A 27,393-nucleotide genomic window follows, 5' to 3' on the forward strand; every position below is an offset into this window, starting at 1 on the left:
TGTCAAAGGGAAACAAAATGCTTAAACTCATAATGTTATGAGTTTTACGTGAACAATGAATGCAGACGTACCAAACAACACAGGGAAAAAGTCAAAGGAACAATGCATGACTGGAAATGTACTCCACAAAAATGTCCAGTTCAGAGAAAACATGTTAATGCTGCAATGCAAAGATCCTGCTTTCTTTTCTGAAGCCTTCTACATACAAACTTGCTTAGACATTCAGGCCATTTCTGAATAAATAGTCAATCCATACATCTTACAAGGACTTGATTATTTTGGTGAACTTCTAGAAATTTAACATTGTCGGGTAAAGTTTTGCAAAGTTCCAATTTAAAAAATTGACCTACTTCTGAAAGTAGTAAAAGTTTATCAATGTATAATGGGACCCCTGGATTCTTTGGTTTATTGCAAACACTTCCATTTATCTTTTTTTGATAGTTGAGATTTGCCCAGAGAGTAATGGTTGGTTTTTGATTTTTATAATATTTTTCACTTCTACTACAATTTTCATCTGTTTGTCAAGGTTTGGTTTTGTTTTGTTTTGTTTTTCCCCAGACAGGAAACCTAAGATAACTTTTCAGGTTCACAGACAGACTTGATGCAGACTTCTTAGGAATAAAGATTGCTTAATTAATCCTTTTATCACCAGATGACAAAAGATAAGGGGTTTTTATTTTTTGAAAAATGTCTCTTCCTTTCCTATTTTATAAATTCAGTAAAATGAGCATGTTTTTTCTTAGACTTCACTTACCTTTTTTAACTGTGCTTCCAATTTGCTACATTCTTCTTTCTTTTGTTCAATGGCTATTTCTAGAGATTTTAATTTGGAGTCCCTTTTCAGCCCCGCTGAGGCTAATGAAGATGCATGTTCCTTGAGGTCAATTAAACTAGACTGAAAGGAAAAGAACACTAGTAAGTAGAACACTATAATTTCTACTAGTAATGTCTTCAATTTGAATACATTGATTCTATACATAGTAATAAAGTGTGCATTAGACAGAGAGGGTAAATATAGTCTTACTAAGGTAACAATAGTCGGCCCTGGCCAGGAAATTAAAGTTGGCCAGTTTACAGAACCAAGCAGGATCTAATTGCAGTAAAATCAAATGTGACCAAATGGTGTGGTCAGTAAATGCATGTTTCATGTCTCAAAGTTATGCTAACGATCTAAGTCCCAAGGCGGTCTTTACATGTCATGGCAAAACAGACACCCTGAACCTTCCATTTACGTTTATTGCTGTCAGGTGGCACAAACTCTAAGAAAAATATGAAAGAAAATACCAACTTCAATTCTTTTCTCCCCCAAAAGGGCAAATCAAGTATAAAAGAAGAATCCTATTAAGTTTTTATCAAATTCCATTTCTTTAATGAAAAATGACCAATGGTTTCTCAAACATCTTCTACAGAATCAAAGATAAAATTACTTAAAAATTCAGAGTAGACTTTACGGCCTAGTGCTTTGTAAATTCAGATTCAGCAATATAATGAATCTCCCCAACTCTGACATGGGGTTACCCAAGTTGTTCCATTCATTAATCACGCCCAGAAACCAAGAGCTTCCCTGTATAGTACGAATCCCAAAAGGTAAAGAAGTAAATACTAGCATATACCAGAACACAACGTTGCTAGCTAGGAGAGCAATGCCCACCAGCAAACATGAAATGGTTAGCAACGTCTAACTATGTGACTAAATTGTTCAGGTTCCACCCAAAATCAGACAGGGTACATTTCCTTTATATCCCTTTGCAGTGCCTAGGAAAACCCTAAGCACATAGCAGTTTCTCAGTAAATGATGTGGTCTAACACTTTACTGCTTCATGGGCACTGGAACAACCTTATTGAAGAAGATACCACCACAATCACCCAGCGAACCACCCAGGTCCTAACAACCCTCTGAGGGACAGGTTAGCCATTCTCATTTTTCAGGTAAGGAAACTGAGGCTCACATGAGGCCCTGTCTTCTCCAAGGTTCTCAAGCTATTAATGGGAGATATAGGTCTGAACCCAGGTCTCTGACTCCAATTTCAATGGTCATTATCATGTAACTACCACAGAAATAATAAAGAATCTTATAATCCAGGTACTCTGTCATGGTGAAGATTATTACCACCTCAACTAAATTATAAGCTCCATGCTAACAACAATTATACACTGTTTTCCTTTATAAATTTAAAATTGCCAGGGGTGATAGCTTTATGTGTCAACTTGGCTAGGTCATAGCCTCCAGTTATTCAATCAAACACTAATCTAAGTGTTGCTGTGGAGGCATTTTGTAGATGTGACTAACATCTACAGTCAGTTGACTTTAAGTAAAGGATATTATTCTTCATAATCTGGGTGGGCCTGATCCTATCAGTTGAAAGGTCTTAGGAGCAGACTAAGGTTTCCCTCAGGAAGAAGAAATTCCTCCTGTGGACTGCAGCATCAGCTTCTGTCTGAGAGTTTCCAGCCCGCCCTTCCTGATGGCCTTCCCTGTGAATTTTGGACTTGCTTAGCCAGCCTCCATAACTATGTAAGCCAATTCCTCGCAGTAAATTTCTTAATATGGTTAAATTCCTTGGTACAGTTCTGTTTTTCTGGTGGAACCTCGACTGACACACCTAGCCCAGTGGCAGGCACATTATTACACAGGAACAATAAATGTTTGCAGAAATGCCTATCTGAAGTTCATACAATGTAAGCATTGTTTACAAAATTATTTTCATTTAAAGCTTATGGTCCACCATATCATCAAGATCTCTTTTCAATTAGAAGCATATCTATCTATATATTTCTTTTTTTTTTTTTTTAAGGTGCAAACCCATGAATAACACTTGCGATCTGTGAAGCATGCTGCAAACGAGATAGAAGCTTCTGTGCCTTCTGTTACATACTAACTACAGTAATTACAGATCCTCCAGGATTTACATTCTTTATTTTCATATCAAAGAAATAATCTCTTCTCTAAAAACTAGTGAGCTTAAGTTTTAGAGAATATAAATTTTGCTTCTAAGTTTCCTCAAAATTCCTATTACTTATCAATTGTTCCCTTCTTGGACTCCTAATTTAGACAGTACTTTAATTTGTATAGAATTATCAAAACCCAAGGTCTGAGGTGATACTTTGGAGCTGGGACATATACAACTATGCTGTGATACAACCCAACAGAGCAAAAGGATTGACATGTCATAAAGGAGATAGACATTTTCCACAGACAAAAATAAGTGTGAGGGGACCAGCTGTGGACAACAGCACATATCTCAGAGCTTCGGAGACTGAATAAAAGAATGTGCATTGCTGCTTCTCAAACTTCTCCACCGAAGTATCCCTAAGTAAACTAAAGGGGTTAAAGCCATCCCTCAGAATAGGGGTACTCTCCGTAACCACCAAACAAAAAATTTCTTTAAAGCATATTGTTTTACATTAAAAAATGCAGGTGAGATTTGTTTTCTGTATCCATGTTTGCGCTAGCATTAAAATACTCTTTCAAATTATTTACCGTAATGTAAAAATGATGTCCCAGAAGAGCAGCCACAATCTATACCTATGTGTCCAGCATGGTACCATATCTCCTAACCTGGGGGTATTGAGTGGTCCATTTGAGAAGCACAGATGAACGTACAGCACCCAACACAAGGATTAGTACATAACAGGCCCTCAGCGAAGTGGAGCTATTGTTATTATTATCAATGCTGTTGTTGTTATTGTTATCTCAAACAAGGGATCATGAGACATTGAAAAAATTTTTTCAATCCCATTGAAAAAAACAAGGGATCATGAGACATTGAAAAAAAATACGGCTTGGAATCCTCCAAGCCGTATGAATACGGTAAGACATCAAGAAAACTTTCAAGGAGCTAAATGGTATGTGGTCAGTAGAGTACAGAAGATATGCACAGAGCATCACTGGATGTAGGGAATTATAGTAAATATTGTTCTTTGAATTCAGATAGCTTTACAAAGCAAAGGTAACTAGGTACCCCAAGCCTTCACACAGTCCCTCAAACTAAGTTTCTAGTCTCTCAAGGCTACGTGGATATGGGTTTATGAGTACTATCAGTGTGGTTGTTTTTCCAGACTCACCTCTTTTTCAGTCAGTTCAGCTTGTAAAGCGTTGACCTTCTCTTTCAGGTCTTTATTCTCTTTTCGGAATGATTCTATCTCTTCAAGTCTTTCCCGATCATCTCTCTCCCGTTGTTCTTTCAAACGCTCAATTATTCTTTCCTGTGAGGCAATTGCCCAAAAAAAGAGGTGAGAACCGATCAGTGTGCATGCCAAGGCATGTTATGAAAGGAAATAAGAAGAAATACACATAAGAAATGTCCTAGAGGAATCAACAAACACAAGATATTCAAAACTGGGTTTGTGAAGAGAAGCTGTGCATAACAGTATTTGGGAAAGACAGTCAATAAAGCTTTCAGCTTGTTAATCAAAGTTAATATCATAGGGTTGCAAGGGATCTCAATGTTCAAGTTCATGGTGGTACCAGGAAAATTCCACGAGCAATTCCAGAAGAGGGAGGTTCAGGCACCAAGACCTAAAGTCTTGTATGGGTAAGGGGAAGAGGCAGAACTAACCTCTTGGATCAACCCTCTTTGCTTGGCTTTCCCATTTGATGTCAAAGAACTTTCCTTGGTTTCTGAAGACTCTTCTCACTAGAAAGGGGATCAAAGTGGGGCAGGACCTAGACCCCTCTGGGACTTAGAGCTGGACTCACAGTGAAAACTTGAGACAAAAGAAAGAATAAGCTCCTTATATAAGTGATTTTCCAATGTGTCTGGAGGTGTTTACTTACTTCCACATTTTTTCAATGGTTTCTTGGCAATCAGTAGAGACTCAAAAACATTGCTAGAATTTGAGCAAAGTTCAAACAGCAGCTTCTTTTATTGAGAGGTTGCTACATGCTAGGCACTGTGATATACCCTTCTCATCTAGTCCTCATCACATCTGTGAGATCTGAACCAGTACTTCTGGTAACAGAGTAGTGCAGAGGAAACCCAGGCTCAGAGAGGCTGACTGACTTGTCCAAGGTGATCCAGCTCATAAACAGAAGGCCCACCCTGGCAGCCAGGGCTGTCTGAGTCTTAGCCACGCCAAAAAGAACACACTGCTACAAACATACACCTGGAGCCATTCAAGGAGATCTGAGGGTCTGTCTGCCCTTGACTTTTATATTGAAATAAAAACATTACTCTGGTAGACATGTTTTCCAAAAGTGTGAAATCTTACTGGTATCAAAATAAGAACCTTTTTTTTTTCCTAAGGATTTTTTTTAAAATTTATTTATTTTTGGTTGCGTTGGGTCTTCGTCGCTGCGTGCAGGCCCTCTCCAATTGCGACGAGCGGGGGCCCCTCCTCGCTGTGATGCTCAGGCTTCTCATTGCGGCGGCTTCTCTCGTTGCGGAGCACGGGCTCTAGGCACGCGGGCTTCAGTAGTTGTGGCGCACGGGCTTAGTTGCTCCGCGGCATGTGGAATCTTCCCCAAGGGGCTCGAACCCATGTCCCCTGCACTGGCAGGCGGATTCTTAACCACTGCGCCACCAGGGAAGTCCCAGAACCTTCTTTTTTTAAGGAAAATTCTGCTTGGGTAAAATTTAAGTTCGATTTCTGAAACTTGTTTCAAATTACCTAACACATATTTGAATTTCCTTTTGGATGGTCATGTTAAAAAATGTTGGTGCAACGATTCTTAAGAATATTGTCTTTTATATTCTTACAAGTATATAGTACAAGATGATGCCTGATATATAAGACAACTGTAAAACGGTGTTTAATGTAGAGGGAAGTTAGTTTGAACACTTAGCCTGTGATTTAAGTTCCCCCAGGGGAGCAACTGTTCTACCCCAATGACGATAATTTATGTCTAATGCTTTCAAGGGCGAAAAAAGTACCACTGTTGTTTTGTAATTACTCAAAAACACTTTAAAATGAAGTATATTATTACTATAACAGTGGGGGTAGAAATAGAACAAATGAGTCTATTACATTGCCTATATTTGTTTCTTCTTGATTTCAGTTACCGTGCTATTTTACTCTGTCTGTGCCATTGTAGAGTAGATGATTATGTGATTGACAGAAGAAGGAAATGGCCTCAGTGCACGGTAAGTCTCTCAAGGACTTTTAACAATTTCAGCAATTGAGCCCACACTGCCTTTCGCCTGCACTTATTGCAAAAGCCTCACAACTGGTCAACCAGTGAGCAGGCCATCTCCATCCCATCACTTCCACCCCATGGCTGTTGGAGTGATATTTTTAAAGCCCCAAACTGACCATGTCACATCACTATTTAGAAACCTTCCCAGGAATCACTCTGGCCAGAACATAAACATGCATTTATTCTCACTAGGCACCCTTTGCTTGGTTTTATTGCATGTCCACTCTCTCAGCCTAGCTTTCCAAAAGGCAACAGTCAAATCTTATGAATCTCTTAACCCAGGGCTGGGCAAACTGTCTGGCATACAACAGGCAATTAAAAAGGCTGATGGAAGGAACAAAATTCAAATTAGGGATCATCCTGTCTTCAAAGGAAGGGGAATTAAGTATGCATGTTAACATCCAGAAGGTGTCAGAGTCACTTGGAAATTAGGTTGATTTGCTCTAAGCACTTGTACTATTGACTGGGCATCGATGACAAAGAAAATCAGCAAGCAGTATAATGTTTTTAAGTGTTATTGATGATTCAACACTACAAAATATTTCTCCGTCAATCACAAAACTAATTTAACTGTCAGCCGCGCAGGGCCAGATGTCAAAAACATGTGTTAAAAGGTCCTAATATGCCATGATCTACTTGATTAACAACCAACTTGCAGAAATTCCAACAATGTGTTCTTGTTTTAGTCTTATTTGCATTGGCAAGTGTTCCTTGTGCACCCATCTGGCTCCGCACAGGTCTAATCTATTTGTGCTTTATCACTGGGTGGGAACTGCATTGCAGTGGCCTCCAGCTCTGCTATCTGGCTTTCTCAACTGCTTATCTGCTACGTGGCCACAGCAAGGCTTGGCAAGACCAGCTTTATAAATACTGCGGGTTCCTTGAGCTTCTGTGTGTCATTCTTAGAGCTAAGTCATACTCAATCTTAACTCACCAAGCAGCATTATTTATTTATTTATTTTTACACACTCTGGATATTTGAATAAGTTCCCAGAAATTAAAAGGAATAATCCAAGTGAAATGGTGAATAGTGCCTAATGGGTTCTATTCATCAGCCAAAGGACAGCAAATAATTAAATGCTCTTATAAGTTCACGATTTTTAATTAATCATTTTATTTTTTGCCCCATGTCTTGTTGCAGAGGATCTGTCCACTTACATGTGGATAAAAATGGAACTTGTGAGGGGAAGGCTATTAAAAGAGATTGCACTGTCAAACACACAAAGAACAGAACATTTAAGTTTTAGTCCCATTCCATCACCCATGAGCTGAGTGGCCTTGGGGAGGCAATAAAGTCCCAGCTAAGGGCTAACTTAGAGAGAGCAGAAGTGGCTTCCCAGAGTGCTGGGTTGAGAAGTTAACTGGTGCCACGGTTGATTAACGATGTCCGCCCAGGGCCCACAGATGAGGAACAGTGCTGCACACGTCCCAGATTTGCATTTCTGGGCATGTCATTTTACCTCACTGAGCCCACTTCCCATATTTAAAATGAAAGAGCATGGATTTACTGTTCCTCAAAGTGTGGTCTTCCAAACACTTGCATCAGAATCACTGGGCATGCTTGTTAAAAATCAAAGATTCCCCAGAGCAGAGCCCACAGCAGAGCACTGAATCAGAATCACTAGGAAATGGGACCCAGGAAACTGTATTTTAAGACACTCTCTAGATGATAAGATTATTTTTAGATACAGATAGAAGTCTGATACCCACTGGAATAAATAATTAAAATAAATCTACTATTCTTTGTCCCATGATAGAGAACTTTGCCAGTTCCTATCCAATGTTTTTGTCTGTGTTTTTCAAATACACTAATGCTCTGATTTTTGGCACCTTTCGAAAATTCTCTCTGTGTTTGCTTTTATTCTTCATCAGGTGAAAGGCTAAAAATCAGAGGCAAACAGGGTTTGGAAACTAACAGCTCATGGGCCACAGCTGGTCCAAAGAGCTATTTTGTTTGGCTTGAGCATCATATTATAAAATTGAACTTGAATATTTTGCGGTAAGTCAAAGACGCTCCATCTTGCCATAGTCATCAGCAGTCCCTACTGCTTAACACCAAACCCACTTCCTTCATTTTTGCTCCCTGCATGGCCCTTCATGGCATCTAAGTTCTCAACTGCGCATCTATGGTCCAGTACAGATTTCACATGCCTGAGATTGTGGATCAGCAAACTGAATAATTATTGTCAAGGTAATTCCAAAAGATTTAGAGGAATTTAGAGGTCAGCTAGTTTAAATGCACATTTTGAAGATAAGTTACTGAGATGCCCTGAGAGGAGAAGAGGCTTGCCCCACGTGATGCAGTTATCAAGTAGTGGGGACAGTTTGATGGAGCTAGACTCCCACAGACCTCAGCTTTCCTTCCTGAACATCTCCTCAGTCTCAAAGGAAGTACTTAAGTAAAGGGAGTAGTTTCAGGTATGAGAATTGTTTTGGGATTTAATCTAGAATAAATCAAATCTTAGTAGGGGGAAAAAGGATAAAATGCTGCCAAGAATACATGATATGGAAATGTATATGGTATAAGTTTATTTCTGTATATTTGGAGAAAGAAATCAAGGGTACAAATGGACTGACATCGTATCACTCAAAAACTGCAAAAGGGATACATGATTATTAATAGTTTTTGAAACAACATTCCTTTATTCAAATTTTACAAACAAAATTACTACAAGAAAGTTTTGAGGGACTTCCCTGATGGCGCAGTGGATAAGAATCCACCTGCCAATGCAGGGAACACAGGTTTGAGCCCTGGTCCAAGAAGATCCCACATGCTGTGGAGCAACTAAGCCCGTGCTCCACAAATATTGAGCCTGTGCTCTAGAGCCCGCAAGTCACAACTACTGAGCCTGTACGCCACAACTACTGAAACTGCGTGCCACAACTACTGAAGCCCGCATGCCTAGAGCCCGTGCTCCACAACAAGAGAAGCCACCGCAGGGGGAAGCCCGCGCACTGCAACAAAGAGTAGCCCCTGCTCGCCACAACTAGAGAAAGACCATGCGCAGCAATGAAGACCCAAAACAGCCAAAAAAAAAAAAAAAAAAAAGTTTTGGTACTAAATTCTTGAAAATTGTAAAAAGAATATTTTTCCCTGAAAAATCATCTTATTTATTCTTATGTTTCCACATAAAATTTTGTCTCTTATTTATAATTTAATGTTAAAGTTATAATCTTATCATTTTAATAGGAACATTAAGACTATCTAGGCATAGAATTATGGCTCCTTTTTTTTTTTTTTTTTTTTTAAATTATTTATTTATTTATTTTATTTATGGCTGTGTTGGGTCTTCGCCTCTGTGCGAGGGCCCTCTCCAGTTGCGGCAAGCGGGAGCCACTCTTCATCGCGGTGCGCAGGCCTCTCTTGTTGCGGAGCACAGGCTCCAGACGCGCAGGCTCAGCAATTGTGGCTCACGGGCCTAGTCGCTCCGCGGCATGTGGGATCCTCCCAGACCAGGGCTCGAACCCGTGTGCCCTGCACCAGCAGGCAGACCCTCAACCACTGCGCCACCAGGGAAGCCCCATGGCTCCTTTTTTTACCTTTTATATTTTTAGCATAGAGAAGTGGTTCTTAGACTACAGTATATATCACAATGACCGAGGGAGCTTGCCAAAGTGCAGACTTCTAGGCACTACTCAAGGTTCTGATTCAGTAGGTACACATGGGGCCTAATAATTATATTTTCAACAGACGACTCCTGGTGATTCTGAAGTAGAGGTCAGAGAAGACTTCTTTAAGATTCGCTGACTTGTGGAACCAGTGGGCTATTTAATCTAATTCTCCCATCCTACAAATGGGAAATTTGAGGCCCTGGGAGAGAGAGTTATTTGTAAGGTCACCCAGTTAGTTAGTGGCAGAGCTAAGACTGAGCACACTACACACACTCTGCACAGTATGAGTCCTACAAAAGTGCCCAGAGAATGAACGAACTAACCTAACTAGAATGAAATGGGCTAGAAATCATTTTAGGGATCGGTAAACATCAGAATGACCTATTTGCCTAATAGATTTTGTTCATTCTTTTAATCAAAATAATCCTTTTAAATGTCAATCGGAACAAAACCCTCCAAATGGCTTCCTATCCCCTTCGGAGTGAAAGTCAAAATTTTTCATCCTTTCTCACAGGGGCTTCAAGGGATACTCTTTCCCCCCTCCCCCTCCCACTCTGCACTTGCTCTCCCCTCCACTACATTCTCCCTCCAGAAGTGCTCATGGTTCATCCCTCACTTTCCTCAAATGCCCCCTTCTCAGTAAGACCCTCTACCTGGCCATTTCACCCCAGCACTCCCTGTACCCTCTTCTTGCTTTCTTCTATGGAAATTATTACCCTCTGAAGTCCCATGTGTTTTACTTACTTAATTATTGTCTGTGTCTCCTCAGTCCCATTAGAATCTAACCTCCACGAGAGCTAGGATTTTCACCCATTCTCTTCTCTACTGGACCCCCAGTACCCACAGCAGTGCCTGTCATATGGTGGCAACTCACTCAATCAACACCCGCTGAGCACTCCCCCATGCAGGTATTGTGCTAGGCACTGGGGGAAGGTAAGCTAACACACACAAATAACACATATATACGGGTATGTTGCTCAGGCTTGGAGTCTAGCAGAGAAGACCAATTCATCACATTAAAACAGATAAATGAACAATTAAGATTGTGACAAGAGCTCTGGGAAATTCACAGTGTTCATGAGAACATAAGAGAGGATTTTACCTAGGAGGCTTCCCTGAGGAAATGATTGATAATAATAATAACAGCTATAACTTATTATGCCTATTATTCTCAACACTTTCCATATATTAATGCATTTTCTCCTCAACATATTCCACTAAAGTAGGTACTATTATTATCCTCTTTTACAAATGATAAAACTGAGAAAGCAAGAGGTTAAGTAACTTGTCCAAAGTAGTACGTGTCAGACCTAGGATTTGAACCCAAGCAGTCTGACTCCAATGTCCACATTCTTGACTACTGTGCAATACAGCTTCTCAGGAAGCTGAGCTCTCCGAAGAACAGGAATTAAGTCTGCAGAGAGTAAAGAACATTCTAGGCTCAGTAATAGCATGTGCAAAGTGTCTGAGGCAGAAGGGAACAATGGTGCACTTAAAAATCTATAAGGCCGGGACTTCCCTGGTGGCACAGTGGTTGAGAATCCGCCTGCCAATGCAAGGGGCACGGGTTTGAGCCCTGGTCCGGGAAGATCCCACATGCCGCGGAGCAACTAAGCCCGTGCGCCACAACTACTGAGCCTGCACGCCACAACTACTGAGCCCACATGCCCCAACTACTGAAGCCCGCACACCTAGAGCCCATGCTCTGCAACAAGAAAAGCCACCGCAATGAGAAGCCTGAGCACCGCAGCAAAGAGTAGCCCCCGCTCGCCGCAACTAGAGAAAGCCTGCACGCAGCAACGAAGACCCAACACAGCCAAAAATAAAAATAAATAAAATAAATTAATTAAAAAAAAAACCAAAAGGCCAGTATGCCTAGAGCACAAAGAATGAGGGAAGAGAGATGGGGGATGAGGTTGGAAAAGGAGGAAGGAAAGATGGAAGGAAGGAAAGATGGGAGGAAGGGAGGAAGGGAGGGAGGGAGGGGTGGAGAGGGGGGAGGGAAGAAGAGGGGAGAGGAGGGGAGGGGAGGGAAGTGAGGCAGGCAGAGAAGTGGCTGGTCAGATAAGAGCCAAAGCAGATGAAGGGATGGACCCTATGGGTGAGGTTAAAGATTTCAGTTTTTATCATCCTAAAAACAATGACAAGGTAGTGAAGGTTTTTAATCACGGACAAGGGTGATGTGACCAGGTATGCATTTCAAAAAGACACCTTTGGCTTCAGTGTGCCAAGTCTACTGCAAAGGGCAAGCACGGGAGTGCGAGGCCCAGCTGGGACTAGGCTTAGTGTGGGTGCATGGAGAAAAACAAGCACATTGAAATGCATTTGGATCATTTCCTCCCAACCATGTTTCCCTAAATCCTGATACCCCCGCTAATTTTTAGTCCAAGCTTACCTTCTCTGACAAAGCCTCCTCAAGCGTCGCCAGTGCAGTATCCGTATTACTGGAATCAGTCTGCAAGGACTTCACTCTGTCTTTCAGATTGGTCAGTTGCTTGTCTTTATCCCTAAGTTGTTCTTGCAAGTTTTCAATCTGAAAGTAAAGATCACCATATTTAATGCACATTTTATTACATATTCAGTGCCTAGGTCCCTGAAGTGGACCTATCTAAAAAAAAAAAAAAAAAAGACCCAAGATTATGGAAATTGTCAGTATTATGAAGTTACACTTTGACTCAGAATCAAGGCCATTTTGATGAGACCTTCTTTCTTCCACGTAATTCAACTTCGTGTTTAAATGGCAATACAGATGAGCAGAATATCTCCCTCCATGCAAATGCAAGCCCTTCAGACATGTAAGCACTATTATTTCTATCTATTTCTACCTCTTTCACCAGCCCTTTAAGTCTCAAGTCCATAAGCCTAATCTTGGTGCAGTGAATCAGAGAAACACATATTCAGGATTCCTTTATTCAACGAACAGACACGTACTGGGTGCTCATTCTGCACTGAGCACCATGTCCGTATACGGCAGAACCTATGTAGTCATTCACTCACTCCTTTATTCAGTATTAAACTTTGTGATATGCCAAAGGTTGTCAAGTGGCTGTTTCAAAGTAACCACATGAAAAGCCAAGTAGGTTATCACCAGTAGACTGTTAATGGGAAGAACCTGTGATATAAATCAAATGTAACAAGTACTAAACACTCCATCTGGCAAATAAGTCATGTGCTGGCAACCAACCAGCCACTTTTATCCACTATCTGCAGCCTGAAATAAACACACCAAATAGCCGATTGTAATGCCTGCCCAGGAGCAACAGCAAGGACCTTCTCTTGGGCATTGCGTACATTATCATTCATGTTTTTATTCTCTGCTTTCAAACCATGTATTTCTTATCTAAGGATTAAAAAAAAGTCCCACTGTACAAACAATTTATTCATATTAAGGGTTTTAAATTGACAAGGAAAAAAAGCAGTACAACTCTAAGATAAGTCCATTCAAAATATTTGTATTCTGCACCCAGGCTTTCTCAGGAAATCATTCCAAATGCATGTTTCACAATGTGTGACTCAAACAAATTTGGGGATTACTTGATTCACGTAGCATGAATCTGGAATGGCAATACAATAATGACAAGAGTAGAAGCAGTAATGAGGAGGAGGAGGGTTGACAGTGGAGGTGGCAGCAGTAGCAGCATCAAAATAGCTCTGAATGCAAAGATAATGACCCTGCTGACCCTCAATCTGAGGACAGAGGACGTGGCTAATTTTTCCAATGATTAAAATAGATGTGGCCTAATGGAGATGGACATTTCCTCCTTCCATTCTTCCCACCTTCCTTTGCTCCTTCCTTCTTTGTTTTATTTTTCCCTTTCTCCTCCCCCTTCCTTCTTCTCCTTCCTTTTTTTGCCAATGTATTTTTTATTTATTTATTTATTTATTTATGGCTGTGTTGGGTCTTCGCTTCTGTGCGAGGGCTTTCTCTAGTTGCGGCAAGCGGGGGCCACTCTTCATCGCGGCGCGCGGGCCTTTCACTGTCGCGGCCTCTCCCGTTGCGGGGCACAGGCTCCAGACGCACAGGCTCAGCAGCCGTGGCTCACGGGCCTAGTTGCTCTGTGGCATGTGGGATCCTCCCAGACCAGGGCTCGAACCCGTGTCCCCTGCATTGGCAGGCAGATTCTCAACCACTGTGCCACCAGGGAAGCCCGCCAATGTATTTTTTAATAAGACATGTTTTCTGCCTTGAGACAGACATCCTGGTTTGGGGAAATAATTAACCTTCTCCTTCATCAAAATGCATTGTATTCCTATTCAGCTACCACTGTAAGAACTGTCCCTCCATGCAAAACACAGGAACTCAAAAGGTATAATCAACTGCAGTCAGAACAAAGGCTCCCTCCATTCCAGACAAGTGTTCATGGGGTTACACAACACAATAAGCAAATATATGAGTGAGCAAAAATATGGATGGTTACATATCAGAATGTAGTCATTATATAGAAGAAACCAGCAGCTGAGAGGACTGACTCTTGAGAGAGTGTGTGTTATTATTTTGAGTACACTCACACCCACATTTGTGTACACACACGTGCAAATCCATGGTGGCTCCAAGCAAACTGATTAAGTTCCCCGTGTTCACCCTGCGAGACAGTGCCCTGGACAGAAGAAAGGGGACTTTCTCTCAGGGCATCAGCCCTGGTGCAGTGGCATCACTGATTTCAAGGGACTTCGGGAGCTGCAAATAGAGGCTAAAGAAGACTGCTGTGAGACTCCCTGGGGCCTCCTCAATTACTGGGGAGATTAAGGATGTTGAGGGTCAGTGGTCCAAGGAATACTCAGGTAGGAGATAAGAGCTGGAGAAACGTGGGCTGGTGAGACACAGGAGTGACATAGCTATTATCTCACATCTAAGAGCTCAGCAGAAGAGCCAATTATACCACAGACAAGATTGAAAAACAGAGCTGGAACTGGAGACATTTATAGAGGTAGGGATACACCACTTTAAAAATGTTGCACAAAGATCACCAAGAATGATTCTTAATAAACACAAGGTACAGACCAGGGTGGGGAACATAGCCTCTTGTGTAAATAAAAAATAAGCCTATAAATAGATACATATACACAGCTATTAATATAAAATTTTTTTCTGGAAAAAAAATTCACAAGAAATTTTAATAGTGTTTAACTTTGGGGGAAAGGGTCTAGGGTACAAGACTGTGGAAGAGGCCTTCTGTTTATTGTTTTTGAACATTTCTGTAGTTCTCTGCTTGAATTTTCTAACCACGTGGGTTTTATTCAATTTTAATGCCAACCAAGATTATCTGGTTGGTAAAATTACTCATAATTTTTAGTTTATATTTGTATATAAAAATTTAAACCATTATGCAAGTATTTAAAATCATGTTTGCATACAACTGATAACTAAGTAGAAATCGGAGAATGAGAAGGAAAAAGAGTAGAATGTAAAATCATATGACATTTCTTTGTAAAAAGAGAAAATTCTAGCATAGAACAACAACAACAACAAAATATATATATGGAACTCACTAAAATATTATTTGGCAGTGGTATGACTGATGATTTTACTTTTCTTCTTTATACTTTACTGCATCTGCCAGCTTGTTCTCCTTGAACATAACTGACAGAATAAAAGATATTTAAGACCAACTACAAAATATAAGAATGGTTCTTTAAATGTGTTTTGAACAGTAAGTTTGTGCTTTTTAAAAGGACTCATTGTAAGAGGAAATATTCCTTTGTTACTCCAAGGAGGACTCAATTCTTAAAATTTTAAATTTAGGAGACTGGAGCAAATGTAAAATTCTGTAGCTTTTAAAAAATTATTTTGCAGCTTTCTAATATGTGTAAATTATTAACAACATTTACAAGAAAAAAAGTAGAAACTTTTCTTCAAAGGGTGAGGTTGTACTAGGTTGAAATAGCAGGCAATGAAAAATAAGCAAATTGAAAACCAGGGTTTAGGATTGGGGATGGAAAGTGAGGATTCTGTGAGAAATTCCACATGCTGCAAAAAACTGAATCCACCTAAGCAACATAGTCAACTCACTGGTCACTGGGACTTGATAAAATAAGAGATGGGCCTGAGCACAGGGTTGTCCTTGCCTTTGAACTGAGCTGCCTTTTCATCACAGCTGAGCAGACTCAGCAGGAGCCAGTTCTGCTGAAGTGGTACCTGCACCTCTCAGAGGAGACCACTGGAGAGGGGACAGGGGTCAGGGAGAGCTCAGGCCCTGGAGGTCACCAGGCTGCCCTAATCCTAATGGCTTCAGAATGACTTCTGTAGCTCCAGGCCTGCCAAAACTGAGAAGGGGCAATGCCAAGAGGGAGTTTTTTAGTGAGTTTTCACACAAATGCAGCCCTCAGTGGAAGAGTTGTCATTGACTAAACAGCAGCAGCCTCCTTTACTCCACACTTGCTCACCTCCCATCTGGTCTCCTATAATGCAGATCTGACTGAATGACTTCCTTTCTTAGAACTCTTCAACTGCTCCCCCATTGCCTCCAGATAAAGCCCAAACTCCCTGACATCATACATGAGGCCCTTCACGGGAAGGCTCACCTGGTCCTCCACTATCCCCAGCCTTACCCCAGCCTTGCCAAACCACTCCTGCTATCTCCCAGGACCAGGCTTTCTCATAGCCTCTCCATCTTTGCCTATTCGTTTCTTCTGCTTGGGAGTTTCTTCTCATCCCAATTTTTTACCCTAGTCCTACTCAAATATTTAGGTATCAACATATTCCTCACCTCCTCCAGGAAGCCTTCTCTGTCCATAACACCCACTCTGGCCCAGGCTAAGTCTCCTACTTTTCACACACTTTTAAAATCACCTCTTTACTTGTCTCTTTACAATGTGGCTGTGAGTTCCATTAAGACAAGAATTCTGTCATACTCACTGTTGTATTTCTGGCCATAGCACCCAACTGTGTTCGCAATACCACATATTCACTTATTAAATGAATGAAAGAACAATGGAAGGAACCCTAAAGAGAGCGTCTTGTATGAAAGGAAGAGACCAGAGCATGTGATAGCTGAGTCCCTTCAGTTCTTAGATCCTACAAAGAAGAAAAAGCATGGAGAAGCTCCATATTTAGCCAGAATACCTAAAACATGCTGAAGCATCTTCATGCTTTCAAATATTACCCAAAGGTATCTTTTTGGCTGTTTTCTTTATAGAGTTCTGAAATTTAGTTACTTAAAAAAAAATTTTCTTTTCTCCATATCACATATCTCTGTAGTTTCTGTTATCCAAATCTAGGGTATCAGTCAAACCTTTCAGCTGAATCAACAAAAACAACGCAGTCTGGTTTAAGCAGAAAAGGAGGAGGATTTACAAACCACCAGCAATACTGGAGAACCAGGGTTGGGGAAAATAACCCAGAACAATGCCCATAGTTTTGATGCGACTGGTCTAGTGCAGACACTATTGCCCCAGCTGCAGAATACCAGAAACTGAGATTTACAGCACAAACCCAGCTGCCATGGACCACTGAACACCACCACTAGCCCTGTAGCTGTGCAGCGCCATGGCCTCAACCTTACAGGCTCTGCAGCAGAAAGCGTGTCACATTCTCAACATTCCAGCAACTCTGGGGCAGCTACATCTAATGAGCAGAGCCAGGGTGGGGTACACAGCCCAGCTGCAAAGGAGGCTGAGAAACCAAGCGTTGACATTTTCACCTTCCATCAGGAAAGGTCCTTCGTAAGATCAGAAGAGAGTTCAAAATATGGGTAGCCAAAAAAGAAAGAAAGAAAAAGAACCCATATCTACCCACCTAGGGAGAGCGTGTTTGTTAGCTCCCGAACCTGGAAACTGAACCATCCTGAAACAATTTCTCTCAACTGTCTCTCTCTCTCAAGTTCCTATACGTATATAAAGCTAAGATTTGACTTAGACACTTGTCCAAATGTGGTCCATGCAACTCTTTGTTGCCAGTCTATGATAAGATAACTACAAAAATTGAGAGTACCTATGTATCACACCAATATTCAAGAACAAGACTGATGGACTTGTCACCGTGAGAAGTGTATAGACAAATTGAGATGTTTCTGAACGCATGAGTCACATGTGGCCAGAACCACACAATGATCATACACAGTAGGACCGCATATTGTTCCAGGACAAATTAGATATTTTAAAAAAGAAACAGGTAGCTTGGGAAGCATGAATTTACAGGCCTGCAAATCTCTCATAATGCTTCAGAAATACCTTTTCTTTTTTTTATTGTGGTAAAATACATACAGCAAAGAATTTGCCATCTAACCCATTTTTAAGTGTATACTTCAGCAGCAGTGTAGTATTAAATACCTTCATAATGTTGTACAACCAACACCGTCAACCACCTCTAAAACTCCATCTTATAAAACTGAAACTACCCATTAAATGATAACTTTCCATTCCCCCTACCCCCAGCCCCTGGCAACCACCATTCTACTTTCTGCATCTACAATTTTGAGTACTCTGAGTACCTGATACAAGTAGAATCATATAGTGGTTTTTGTGTAATTGGCTTATTTCACTTAGAATAATGTCCTCAAGGCTCATCCAGAGCATACATCAGGATTTCCTTCCTTTTTTAATACTGAATAACGTTCCATTGTATGTATATACCACATTTTGCTTATCCATTCATCTGCTGATGGATACATAGGTTGATTACACATTTTAGCTATTGTGAAAAATGCTGCTATGAACATGAGTGTACAAATACCTCTTTGAGACCCTATTTTCAATTCTTTTGGTTATATGCTCAGAAGCAGAGTTGCTGGATCATATGGTTGTTCTACTTTTAATTTTTTGAGGAACCACCATACTGTTTTCCACAGTGGCTGTACCACTTTACATGCCCACCTACAGTATATATGGGTTTCAATTTTCCCACATCCTGTCCACCATTTATTATTTTCTGGTTTGTTTGTTTTTGATAGTCACCATGCTAACAGGTGTGAAATACTATCTAATTGTAGTTTTGATTTGTATATCTAATTGTAGTTTTTATTTGTATTTCCCCAGTGATTAATGATGCTGTGTGATCTTTTAATGTGCTTACTGGCCATCTGTATTTCTTTAAAATGTCTCTCCAAGTCCTTTGCCAATTTTTAAATCAAGTTGTTTGATTTTTGTTGTTGAGTTTCAGAATTTCTCTCTATATTCTGCATATTATTTCCTTATCAGATATATAATTTACAAGTATTTTCTCCCATTCTATGGGTTGCCTTTTCACTCTGCTGATACTGTCTTTGGATGCACAATTTTTAAATTTTTTCATGAAATCCAATTTGTTTACTTTTTCTTTCATTGCCTGTGCCTTTGGTGTTATAATCAAGACATCACTGCCAATCCAATGTTGTGATGCTTTTGATCCAAATTTTCTTCTAAGAGTTTTAGGTCTTACATGTAGGTCTTTGATCCATTTTGAGTTAATTTTTGTATATGGCATCAGGTAAAAGTCCAACTTCATTCTTTTGCATATGGATATCCAGTTTTTTCCCAGTACCACTTGTTGAAAAGACTCCTTTCCCCACTGAATGGTCCTGGCACCCCTGTCAAAAATCATTTGACCATATATGTGAGGGTTTACTTCTGGACTCTCCATTCATGGTCTGTGTTTATGCCAGTACTACACTGTTTTGAATATAATAACTTTGCAGGAAGTTTTGAAATCAGAAAGTGTGATTTCTTCCAGCTTCATTCTTCATTTTCAAGACTGTTTTGGCTATTCAGGGTCCTTTGAGATTCCATATGAATTTTTTTCTTTTTTTTTTTTAACATCTTTATTGGAGTATAACTTCTTTACAATGGTGTGTTAGTTTCTGCTTTATAACAAAGTGAATCAGCTATACATATACATATACCCCCATATCTCCTCCCTCTTGCATCTCCCGCCCACCCTCCCTATCCCACCCCTCTAGGTGGTCACCAAGCACCGAGCTGATCTCCCTGTGCTATGTGGCTGCTTCCCACTAGTTACCTATTTTACATTTGGTAGTGTATATATGTCCATGCCACTCTCTCACTTCATCCCAGCTTACCGTTCCCCCTCCCCGTGTCCTCAAGTCCATTCTCTATGTCTTCATCTTTATTCCTGTCCTGCCCTTAGGTTCTTCAGAACCTTTTTTGTTTTTTAGATTCCATATATATGTGCCAGCATACAGTATTTGTTTTTCTTTTTCTGACTTACTTCACTCTGTATGACAGTCTCTAGGTCCATCCACCTCACTACAAATAACTCAATTTCATTTCTTTTCATGGCTGAGTAATATTCCATTGTATATATGTGCCACATCTTCTTTATCCATTCATCTGTCGAAGGACACTTAGGTTGCTTCCATGTCCTGGCTATTGTAAATAGAGCTGCAATGAATATTGTGGTACATGACTCTTTTTGAATTATGGTTTTCTCAGGGTATATGCCCAGTAGTGGGATTGCTGGGTCGTATGGTAGTTCTATTTTTAGTTTTTTAAGGAACCTCCATACTGCTCTCCATAGTGGCTGTATGAGTTTACATTCCCACCAACAGTGCAAGAGGGCTCCCTTTTCTCCACACCCTCTCCAGCATCTATTGTTTGTAGATTTTTTGATGACGGCCATTCTGACCAGTGTGAGGTGATACCTCATTGTTTTGATTTGCATTTCTCTAATGATTAGTGATGTTGAGCATCCCTTCATGTATTTATTGGCAATCTGTATATCTTCTTTGGAGAAATGTCTATTTAGGTCTTCTGCCCATTTTTGGATTGGGTTTTTTTTGGATATTGAGCTGCATGAGCTGCTTGTAAATTTTGTAGATTAATCCTTTGCAAGTTGCTTCATTTGCAAATATTTTCTCCCATTCTGAGGGCTGTCTTTTCATCTTGTTTATGGTTTCCTTTGCTGTGTAAAAGCTTCTAAGTTTCATTAGGTCCCATTTGTTTATTTTTGTTTTTATTTCCATCTCTCTAGGAGGTGGGTCAAAAAGGATCTTGCTGTGATTTATGTCATAGAGTGTTCTGCCTATGTTTTCCTCTAAGAGTTTGATAGTGTCTGGCCTTACATTTAAGTCTTTAATCCATTTGGAGTTTATTTTTGTGTATGGTGTTAGGGAGTGTTCTAATTTCATTCTTTTACATGTAGCTGTCCAGTTTTCCCAGCACCACTTATTGAACAGGCTGTCTTTTCTCCATTGTATATTCTTGCCTCCTTTATCAAAGATAAGGTGACCATATACTATAGAAATTATCCCTGAAAGTATGGTCTTTTGGCATTGGCTCTTTTTCACGCAGTATGATTCTTTGGAGATCCAGCCAAGTTGTTATGTTTACCAATAATCTATTCATTTTTATTGCTAACTAGTATTCCATGGTATGGATACATCAGCTTGGTTAACCATTCACCTATCTAAGGACATTGGATTCTTTCCAGTTTTTAGTTACTACAAATAGGCAACTATAAACATTCATGCACTAGTTTTTTCCATGAACATAAGTTTTCTTTTCACTGGGATAAATGCTTCTGGAGTACAACTGCTGGGTCTTATGAGAGTTGTAATTTAGCTGTAAAAGAAACTGCCAAACTGTTTTCCAGAGTGGCTGCACCACGTATACTTGCTTTCACAGAACAGAAAGGCCAATTTATTACCCTTTCTTTCTATAGTTCATGCCTTTAATATCAATTCTATGAACTTGTTACCTAGCCCTACATTCTGAAGATTTTATCCTATAGTTTTTCTCACAAATTTATAGTTTTATGTTTTACATTTAAGTCCATGATCTACTTTGAGTTAATTTTGCATAAGGTGTGAGATTTAGGTTAATGTTCATTTTTATTGTCTATGGATGTTCAATTGATCCAGCAACATTTGTTTAAAAAAAGGCTATCCTTCCTTCACTGAAATGTTTTTGCACCTTTGCAAAATATCAGTTAAGCATATTTGTGTGGGTGTATTTCTGGGTTCTCTGTTCTGTTCCACTGATTTATGTCTCTGTCTCTCCAATAATACAACACTCTCTTGATTACTGTACTTATATTGTAAGAGTTAATACCAGTAAAGTGATATTTCCTACCTTATTCTTTTTTTCAAAGAATGCTTTAGTTAATCTAGGGCTTGTGTCTTTCCGAAAAATTTTTATAATAAGCTTGTCTACTTCAAAAAAAACCCTGGATGGAAGTTTGATAGAAATTTCATTTATCCTACAGCTCAGTTTTGGGAGAATTGACACCTTTACTATGTTGAGTCTTTCAAACCATGAATACAGTGCAGATCTCATTTGTTTAGGTCTTCTTTGATTTTTTTCATTAACATTTTGTTAATTTCAGCATGCAGAACCTGTACATGTTTTGGTAAGTTCATATCTAAGTATTTCATTTTCTTTGGAGTTATTATAAATGGTATTATGTTTCTAATTTTAGCTTCCACATATTCATTGTTAGCTTATACAAATGTAGTTAATTTCTGTGCATTCAGTTAAGTCTCAGGATACAGGACAACACACATGAGAGACAGTGGTCTGTAGTTTTGTTCTGGAGGGTTTTTCTTTGTTTTTGCTTTTTTTTTTTTTTTAATATTATTTTTCTGTTTTGGGTGTCAAGGTAATACTGGCCTTATAAGTTAGTTGGAAAATATTCCCAGATCCCTTTTTCAGCAAGAGATTAAGTAAAATTAGTGTTAATTCTTTAACTATTTGGTAAAAATCTCCAGTGAAACTATCTGGGCCTGGAAATTTCTTTTTCAAGAGCTTTTAAATTACAAATTCAACTTATTTGTTATAAGATTATTCATGTTATGCATTTCATCTTGGTTGAGTCTGGTAGTTTGCAGTTTTTGAGGAATTGGACCATTTCCTCTAAGCTATCAAATTTATGAGTATGAAGTTGTAATATTCCTCTCTCAACTCTTTAATGACTACAGAATCTATAATGGTGTCTCTTGTTTCATTTCTGATATTGTTGATTGGTACCTTCTCTCTTATCTTGTTATCAATTTTATTGATTTTTTTTTCAAAGAAGAAGCTTTTAATTTTATTGATTTTCTCTATTTTTTCTGTGTTTTCAATTTTATTTATTTCTGCTCTGTATTTATTATTTCCTTACTTATACTTGTTTTGGGTTTATTTTGTTCTTCTTTTACTGGTTTACTGAGGTAGGAACTCTGAATATTCATTTGCTACCCTTCCTATTTTCTAATGTAAGTATTTAACACTATAAATTTCCCTCTCAGCACTGCTTTAGCTGCATTCCACAAATTCTGATATGTTGTAGTTTCATTTCCATTCAGTTATATGTATATTTTTTCTTTGAGACTTCACTTTTGAAGCATGGATTATTATCTATTTAGCATCTGTGAACCATGAATTATTTGTAGATTCTCTTCTCTATTACTGAATTCTAGTTTGATTCCAGTATTGTCATAGGGCATATTCTATGAATTAAATTCTTTTAACTATGTTGAGGTTTGTTTTACCACTCTGCATATGGTCTATCTTGGTGAATGTTACATGCATACTTGAAAGTAATGTATAATCTGCAGTTTTTGGGTGGAGTGTACTATATATGTCAAATAGCTCTTGTTAGTTGATAGCTGTTCAGTTCTTCTATATCTTTGCTAATTCCTGTATTTAGTTCTATCAATTGTTGATAGTGGGGTGCTGAAGTTCCCAACTATTATTGTGAATTTGTCTATTTCTCCTTTCATTTCTATGTGGTTTTAGTTCATATATTTTGAAGCTCTTTTAGCTGGTGCATACACATTTAGATTTGCTGTCTTCTTGGTGGATTACTTCTTTTATTATTATATGTCACCTATTGTCCCTGGTGATTTTCTTTGCTGTTAAATCTACTTTTTCCAATATTAATATAGCCATTCCTCCTTTTAAAAAATTTGTCTTAACATGATATCTTTTTCAATTCTTTTACTTTCAACTTACCTATGACATTGTGTTTGAAGTGAATTTCTTATAGACAGTATATAGTTGTGTCACATTTTTGTTGTTGTTATTGCTGTTGTTGAATCCACTTTGGCAATCTCTGTATTTTAATTGGTATATTTTGACCACTTATATAAAGTAATTACTGATATGTTAGGGCTTACTTCTGCTATTTTATCATTTGTTTTCTGTTCACTTCCTTGGTTTCTCATTCCTCTGTTTCTCTTTCCTGGCTTTCCTGAGAGCTACCTGAAGTATTTTTAGGATTTCACCTTCAATTATTTAAACAATTTTTGAGTATACAGTTTTGCATATTTTCTTAGAAATTGCCATATGTGGTGCAATTTACATATGCAACATGTCACAACCTACTGATATAAATGTTTTACCATTTCAAATGGAGTATTGAAATTGTACTTCCATTAAGGTCCTTTTACCTTACCCATTTTTAATATACAGTTATCAAATTATTTCCTTTATATACATTGAGCACAACAGATACTGTTAATGATTTTTGCTTCAACCATCAAATATGATTCTAAAAACTTAAAAGAGAAAGATAGTCTATTACATTCAGTTCTATTTTCTTCCATTCCACTGTTCTTCCTTCTTTTCTGAAGTGCTAGTCCTTCTTCTGTTATCATTTCCTTTCTTTTTAGAGAGCTTTCTTTAGTCTTTCTTTAAGGATATATGTGCTAGTCTGTTGGTGGGAATGTTAGTTGGTGCAGCCACTGTGGGAGACAGTATGGAGGTTCCTCAGAAAACTAAAACTGGAATTACTCTATGATCCAGCAATCCCACTCCTGGGCCTATATCCAGACAAAACTATAATTCAGAAAGATACATGCACCCCTATGTTCATAGCAGCACTATTCACAATAGCCTAAATGTCCATTGACAGGTGAATGGATAAAGAAGATATAGTATATATATACAATGGAATACTACTCAGCCATAAAAGAGAACCAAATATTGCCATTTGCAGCAACATGGATGCAACTAGAGATTATAATATTAAGTAAGTCAGAAAGAGAAAGACAAATACATATGATATCACTTACATGTGGAATCTAAAATATGACACAAATGAACCTATCTATGAAACAGAAAGAGAACCATGGACATAGAGAAAAGACTGGTGGTTGCCAAGGGGGAGGGGATTGGGGAAGAAATGGAGTGAGAGGTTGGGGTTAGTAGATGTAAGCTTTTGTATACAGAATGGATAAACAACAAGGTCCTACTGTATAGCACAGAGAACCACATTCAATATCCTATGATAAACCATAATGGAAAAGAATACGTTAGAAAAGAATGTATATACATGTATAATTGAATCACTTTGCTGTACAGCAGTAATTAACACAACATTGTAAATCAACTTACTTCAATTTAAAAAAAAAAAAAAAGGATATATGTGCTAGTGACAAATACTCTTGGTTTCCCATTATCTGAAAATGTCTTTAGTTCCCTATTCACTCCTGAAGGATAGTTTCACCAGATAGAGAACCTGTGGCTGAAAGTTTTTTCTTTCTGCACTTGAAAAATGTGCCAAATCTCTCTGGATTCCATAGTTTCAGATGACAAATCTACCATCATTTTAATTGGAATTTATTTCCCTATAAATATTGAGTGGTCTCTCTCTGATTGCTTTAAGATTTTTTTTCTTTATCTTTAGTTTTTAGAGGTTTAATTATGATGTGTCTTGGTATAGATTTCTTAGGATTTGGGTTTATCCTATTTTGGGTTCACTCATCTTTTTGAATCTGTAGGTCTATACCTTCTGCCAAATTTGGGAAATTTCAGCTATTGCTACTTTGAATACTTTTTCAGCTCCATATTCTTTCTCCTCTCTTTCTGGTACTCCAGTAACATATTAGATATTTGTTACTGCACAGGTCCCTGAGCTGTGTTCATTTATTTTCCAGTCTACAGTGTCTCTGTTATTCAGACTAAGTTCTATTGATCTGTCCTCAATTTCACTTGATTCTATCATCTGTTGTCTCCACTCTACTATTGAATCCTTCCAGTGAGGTTTTCAAAAAGTAGAAAACCTCACTGGAAGGATTCAGTGCTTGTTCAATCAGTTTTATGATAATTGTTTTAAATTTTTTATCAGATAATTCCAATATTTGATTCATCTTGGTGTTGGCATTAGTTCTCTTTTCTCACTCAAATTGTGATTTTTTTTTCTGGTTCTTGGTATGATGAGAGATTTTCAATTGCATCCTGGACATTTTGAATATACCTTAAAAGGTTTGTTTTGGGGCTTCCCTGGTGGCGCAGTGGTTGAGAATCTGCCTGCTAATGCAGGGGACGCGGGTTCGAGCCCTGGTCTGGGAAGATCCCACATGCCGCGGAGCAACTAGGCCCGTGAGCCACAACTACTGAGCCTGCGCGTCTGGAGCCTGTGCTCCACAACAAGAGAGGCCACGATAGTGAGAGGCCTGCGCACCGCGATGAAGAGTGGCCCCCGCTTGCCGAAACTAGAGAAAGCCCTCGCACAGAAACAAAGACCCAACACAGCCAAAAATAAATAAATAAATAAATAAATAAAAATTAAAAAAAAAAAAAAAAAGGTTTGTTTTGTTTTCCTATTATATCTTCGATTTTAGCAGGCAGTCACCCTATTTCAGCTTAGTATGGCTTCCTCTGGTTGGCTTCCTTGACTTGCTGACATCACTGCTAGGGGCAGAGTAGCTTGTTGCTAGGGGTTTTGGGGCTGGGGATGGGTTAGGCTGCCCTAGCTCTACTGATAAAGCTGCTGTGGGCAACTTGAGCCCACCACTGCTGGCAGGTGTGAGACGGAGGATGGATCGGCTCATTGGAGCTCTGCTAGCAATGCTGCTGTGGGCAGACTGGGCCACTGCTAAGTGCCAGCTGGGCTTCCCCTTTCCCAAAGGGAAAGCAGGCATTCCCTTCTTCTCTTCCTCCCACCCTCATTCCTCTGTCTCTCTGTATCTCTCACTGTGCCTGTCTCTCTCTCTTTTCCTTCTTCCCTTCCTTCTTTTCATCTATTTCTGTTGGCAGTTCAGAATTGCAGGGCTCTCCAGCTCCAGTCAGGGATATATAAGGAATAACAAGATAACCCAGGGAACTCAATGAGGCATCCTTCAATTCCCGAGGCCCATAGCCAGTCCTCCTTCTTCTTTTCTACCTTTCAGGGTCCTTTTATGATGGTCTGTTGAATTATTTCCAGACAATCTAAATTAAGTTGTATTTAGAGAGAAGGAGCAGGAATAAGTGAGTTTATGCCATCTTATCCCAGAACTGGAAGCCACTAAATGTTTTTTTAGAAATGGATTATTTAACTTGCTCTTCAAAATCCCATCACTGGTTTAAAATGAAAAGAAGCAAAGTAACTTGTTTAAGGTAATCCAAACAACTAGTGGTGAAAGGAGGGTTCACACTCAGACTGTCTGACTCTAGAGACCCCTGCCCTGCCTCAGATTCCCCACGGTTATTCAGGAGCGTTTCAGAGCAGAGACTCTCAGCCCCCTTCCTATATCAGCACACCTAGGGACCAATTCCCACCAGATGATAGATGGAAAGGAACCAGAGTCTAACTGGAGGGTTGAGAAGTTTCCAAATCAGACTCCATTTGAGATTCACTCCCAAGTGGCATGAAGTTACATGGCAAATAAGTTCAAAGAAACTCAAACAAACTCACTGTGTTGGTAAATATTCCCTCAGCGAAAATGCTTAACACAAAGTGAAGAAAGGGACTTGCATGATACCACTAAGATCTACGTTTCCTATCATGGGGCTGGCACATAGTAGGCCCT

At 39.3% G+C, this 27,393-nt stretch overlaps 1 protein-coding gene and 1 long non-coding RNA gene across 5 annotated transcripts in view; one reads left to right on the forward strand and one right to left on the reverse strand.

Annotated features, from left to right (window-relative positions):
- LOC309638502 overlaps positions 1-26,186 on the forward strand; it is a 42,192-nt gene extending 16,006 nt beyond the window's left edge. The window contains exon 2 of the long non-coding RNA XR_014251180.1: positions 13,764-26,186. This is a non-coding gene — a long non-coding RNA (uncharacterized lncRNA). The remainder of the gene's footprint in view (positions 1-13,763) is intronic.
- The window catches only part of ERC2 (ELKS/RAB6-interacting/CAST family member 2), a 954,807-nt gene that overhangs the window by 521,150 nt on the left and 406,264 nt on the right, over positions 1-27,393 (reverse strand). For all 4 annotated transcript variants that reach the window (XM_082414434.1, XM_082414435.1, XM_082414436.1 and 1 more), the window contains exons 8-10: positions 12,144-12,281; positions 4,066-4,206; positions 755-895 (exon numbers count right to left, since the gene is read on the reverse strand). In XM_082414434.1, coding sequence (XP_082270560.1) covers positions 755-895; positions 4,066-4,206; positions 12,144-12,281 — 420 coding nt within the window. The remainder of the gene's footprint in view (positions 1-754; positions 896-4,065; positions 4,207-12,143; positions 12,282-27,393) is intronic.

Source organism: Balaenoptera physalus, assembly GCF_965194825.1.
Source record: "Balaenoptera physalus genome assembly, chromosome: 11".
NCBI classification, from domain to species: Eukaryota; Metazoa; Chordata; class Mammalia; order Artiodactyla; family Balaenopteridae; genus Balaenoptera; species Balaenoptera physalus.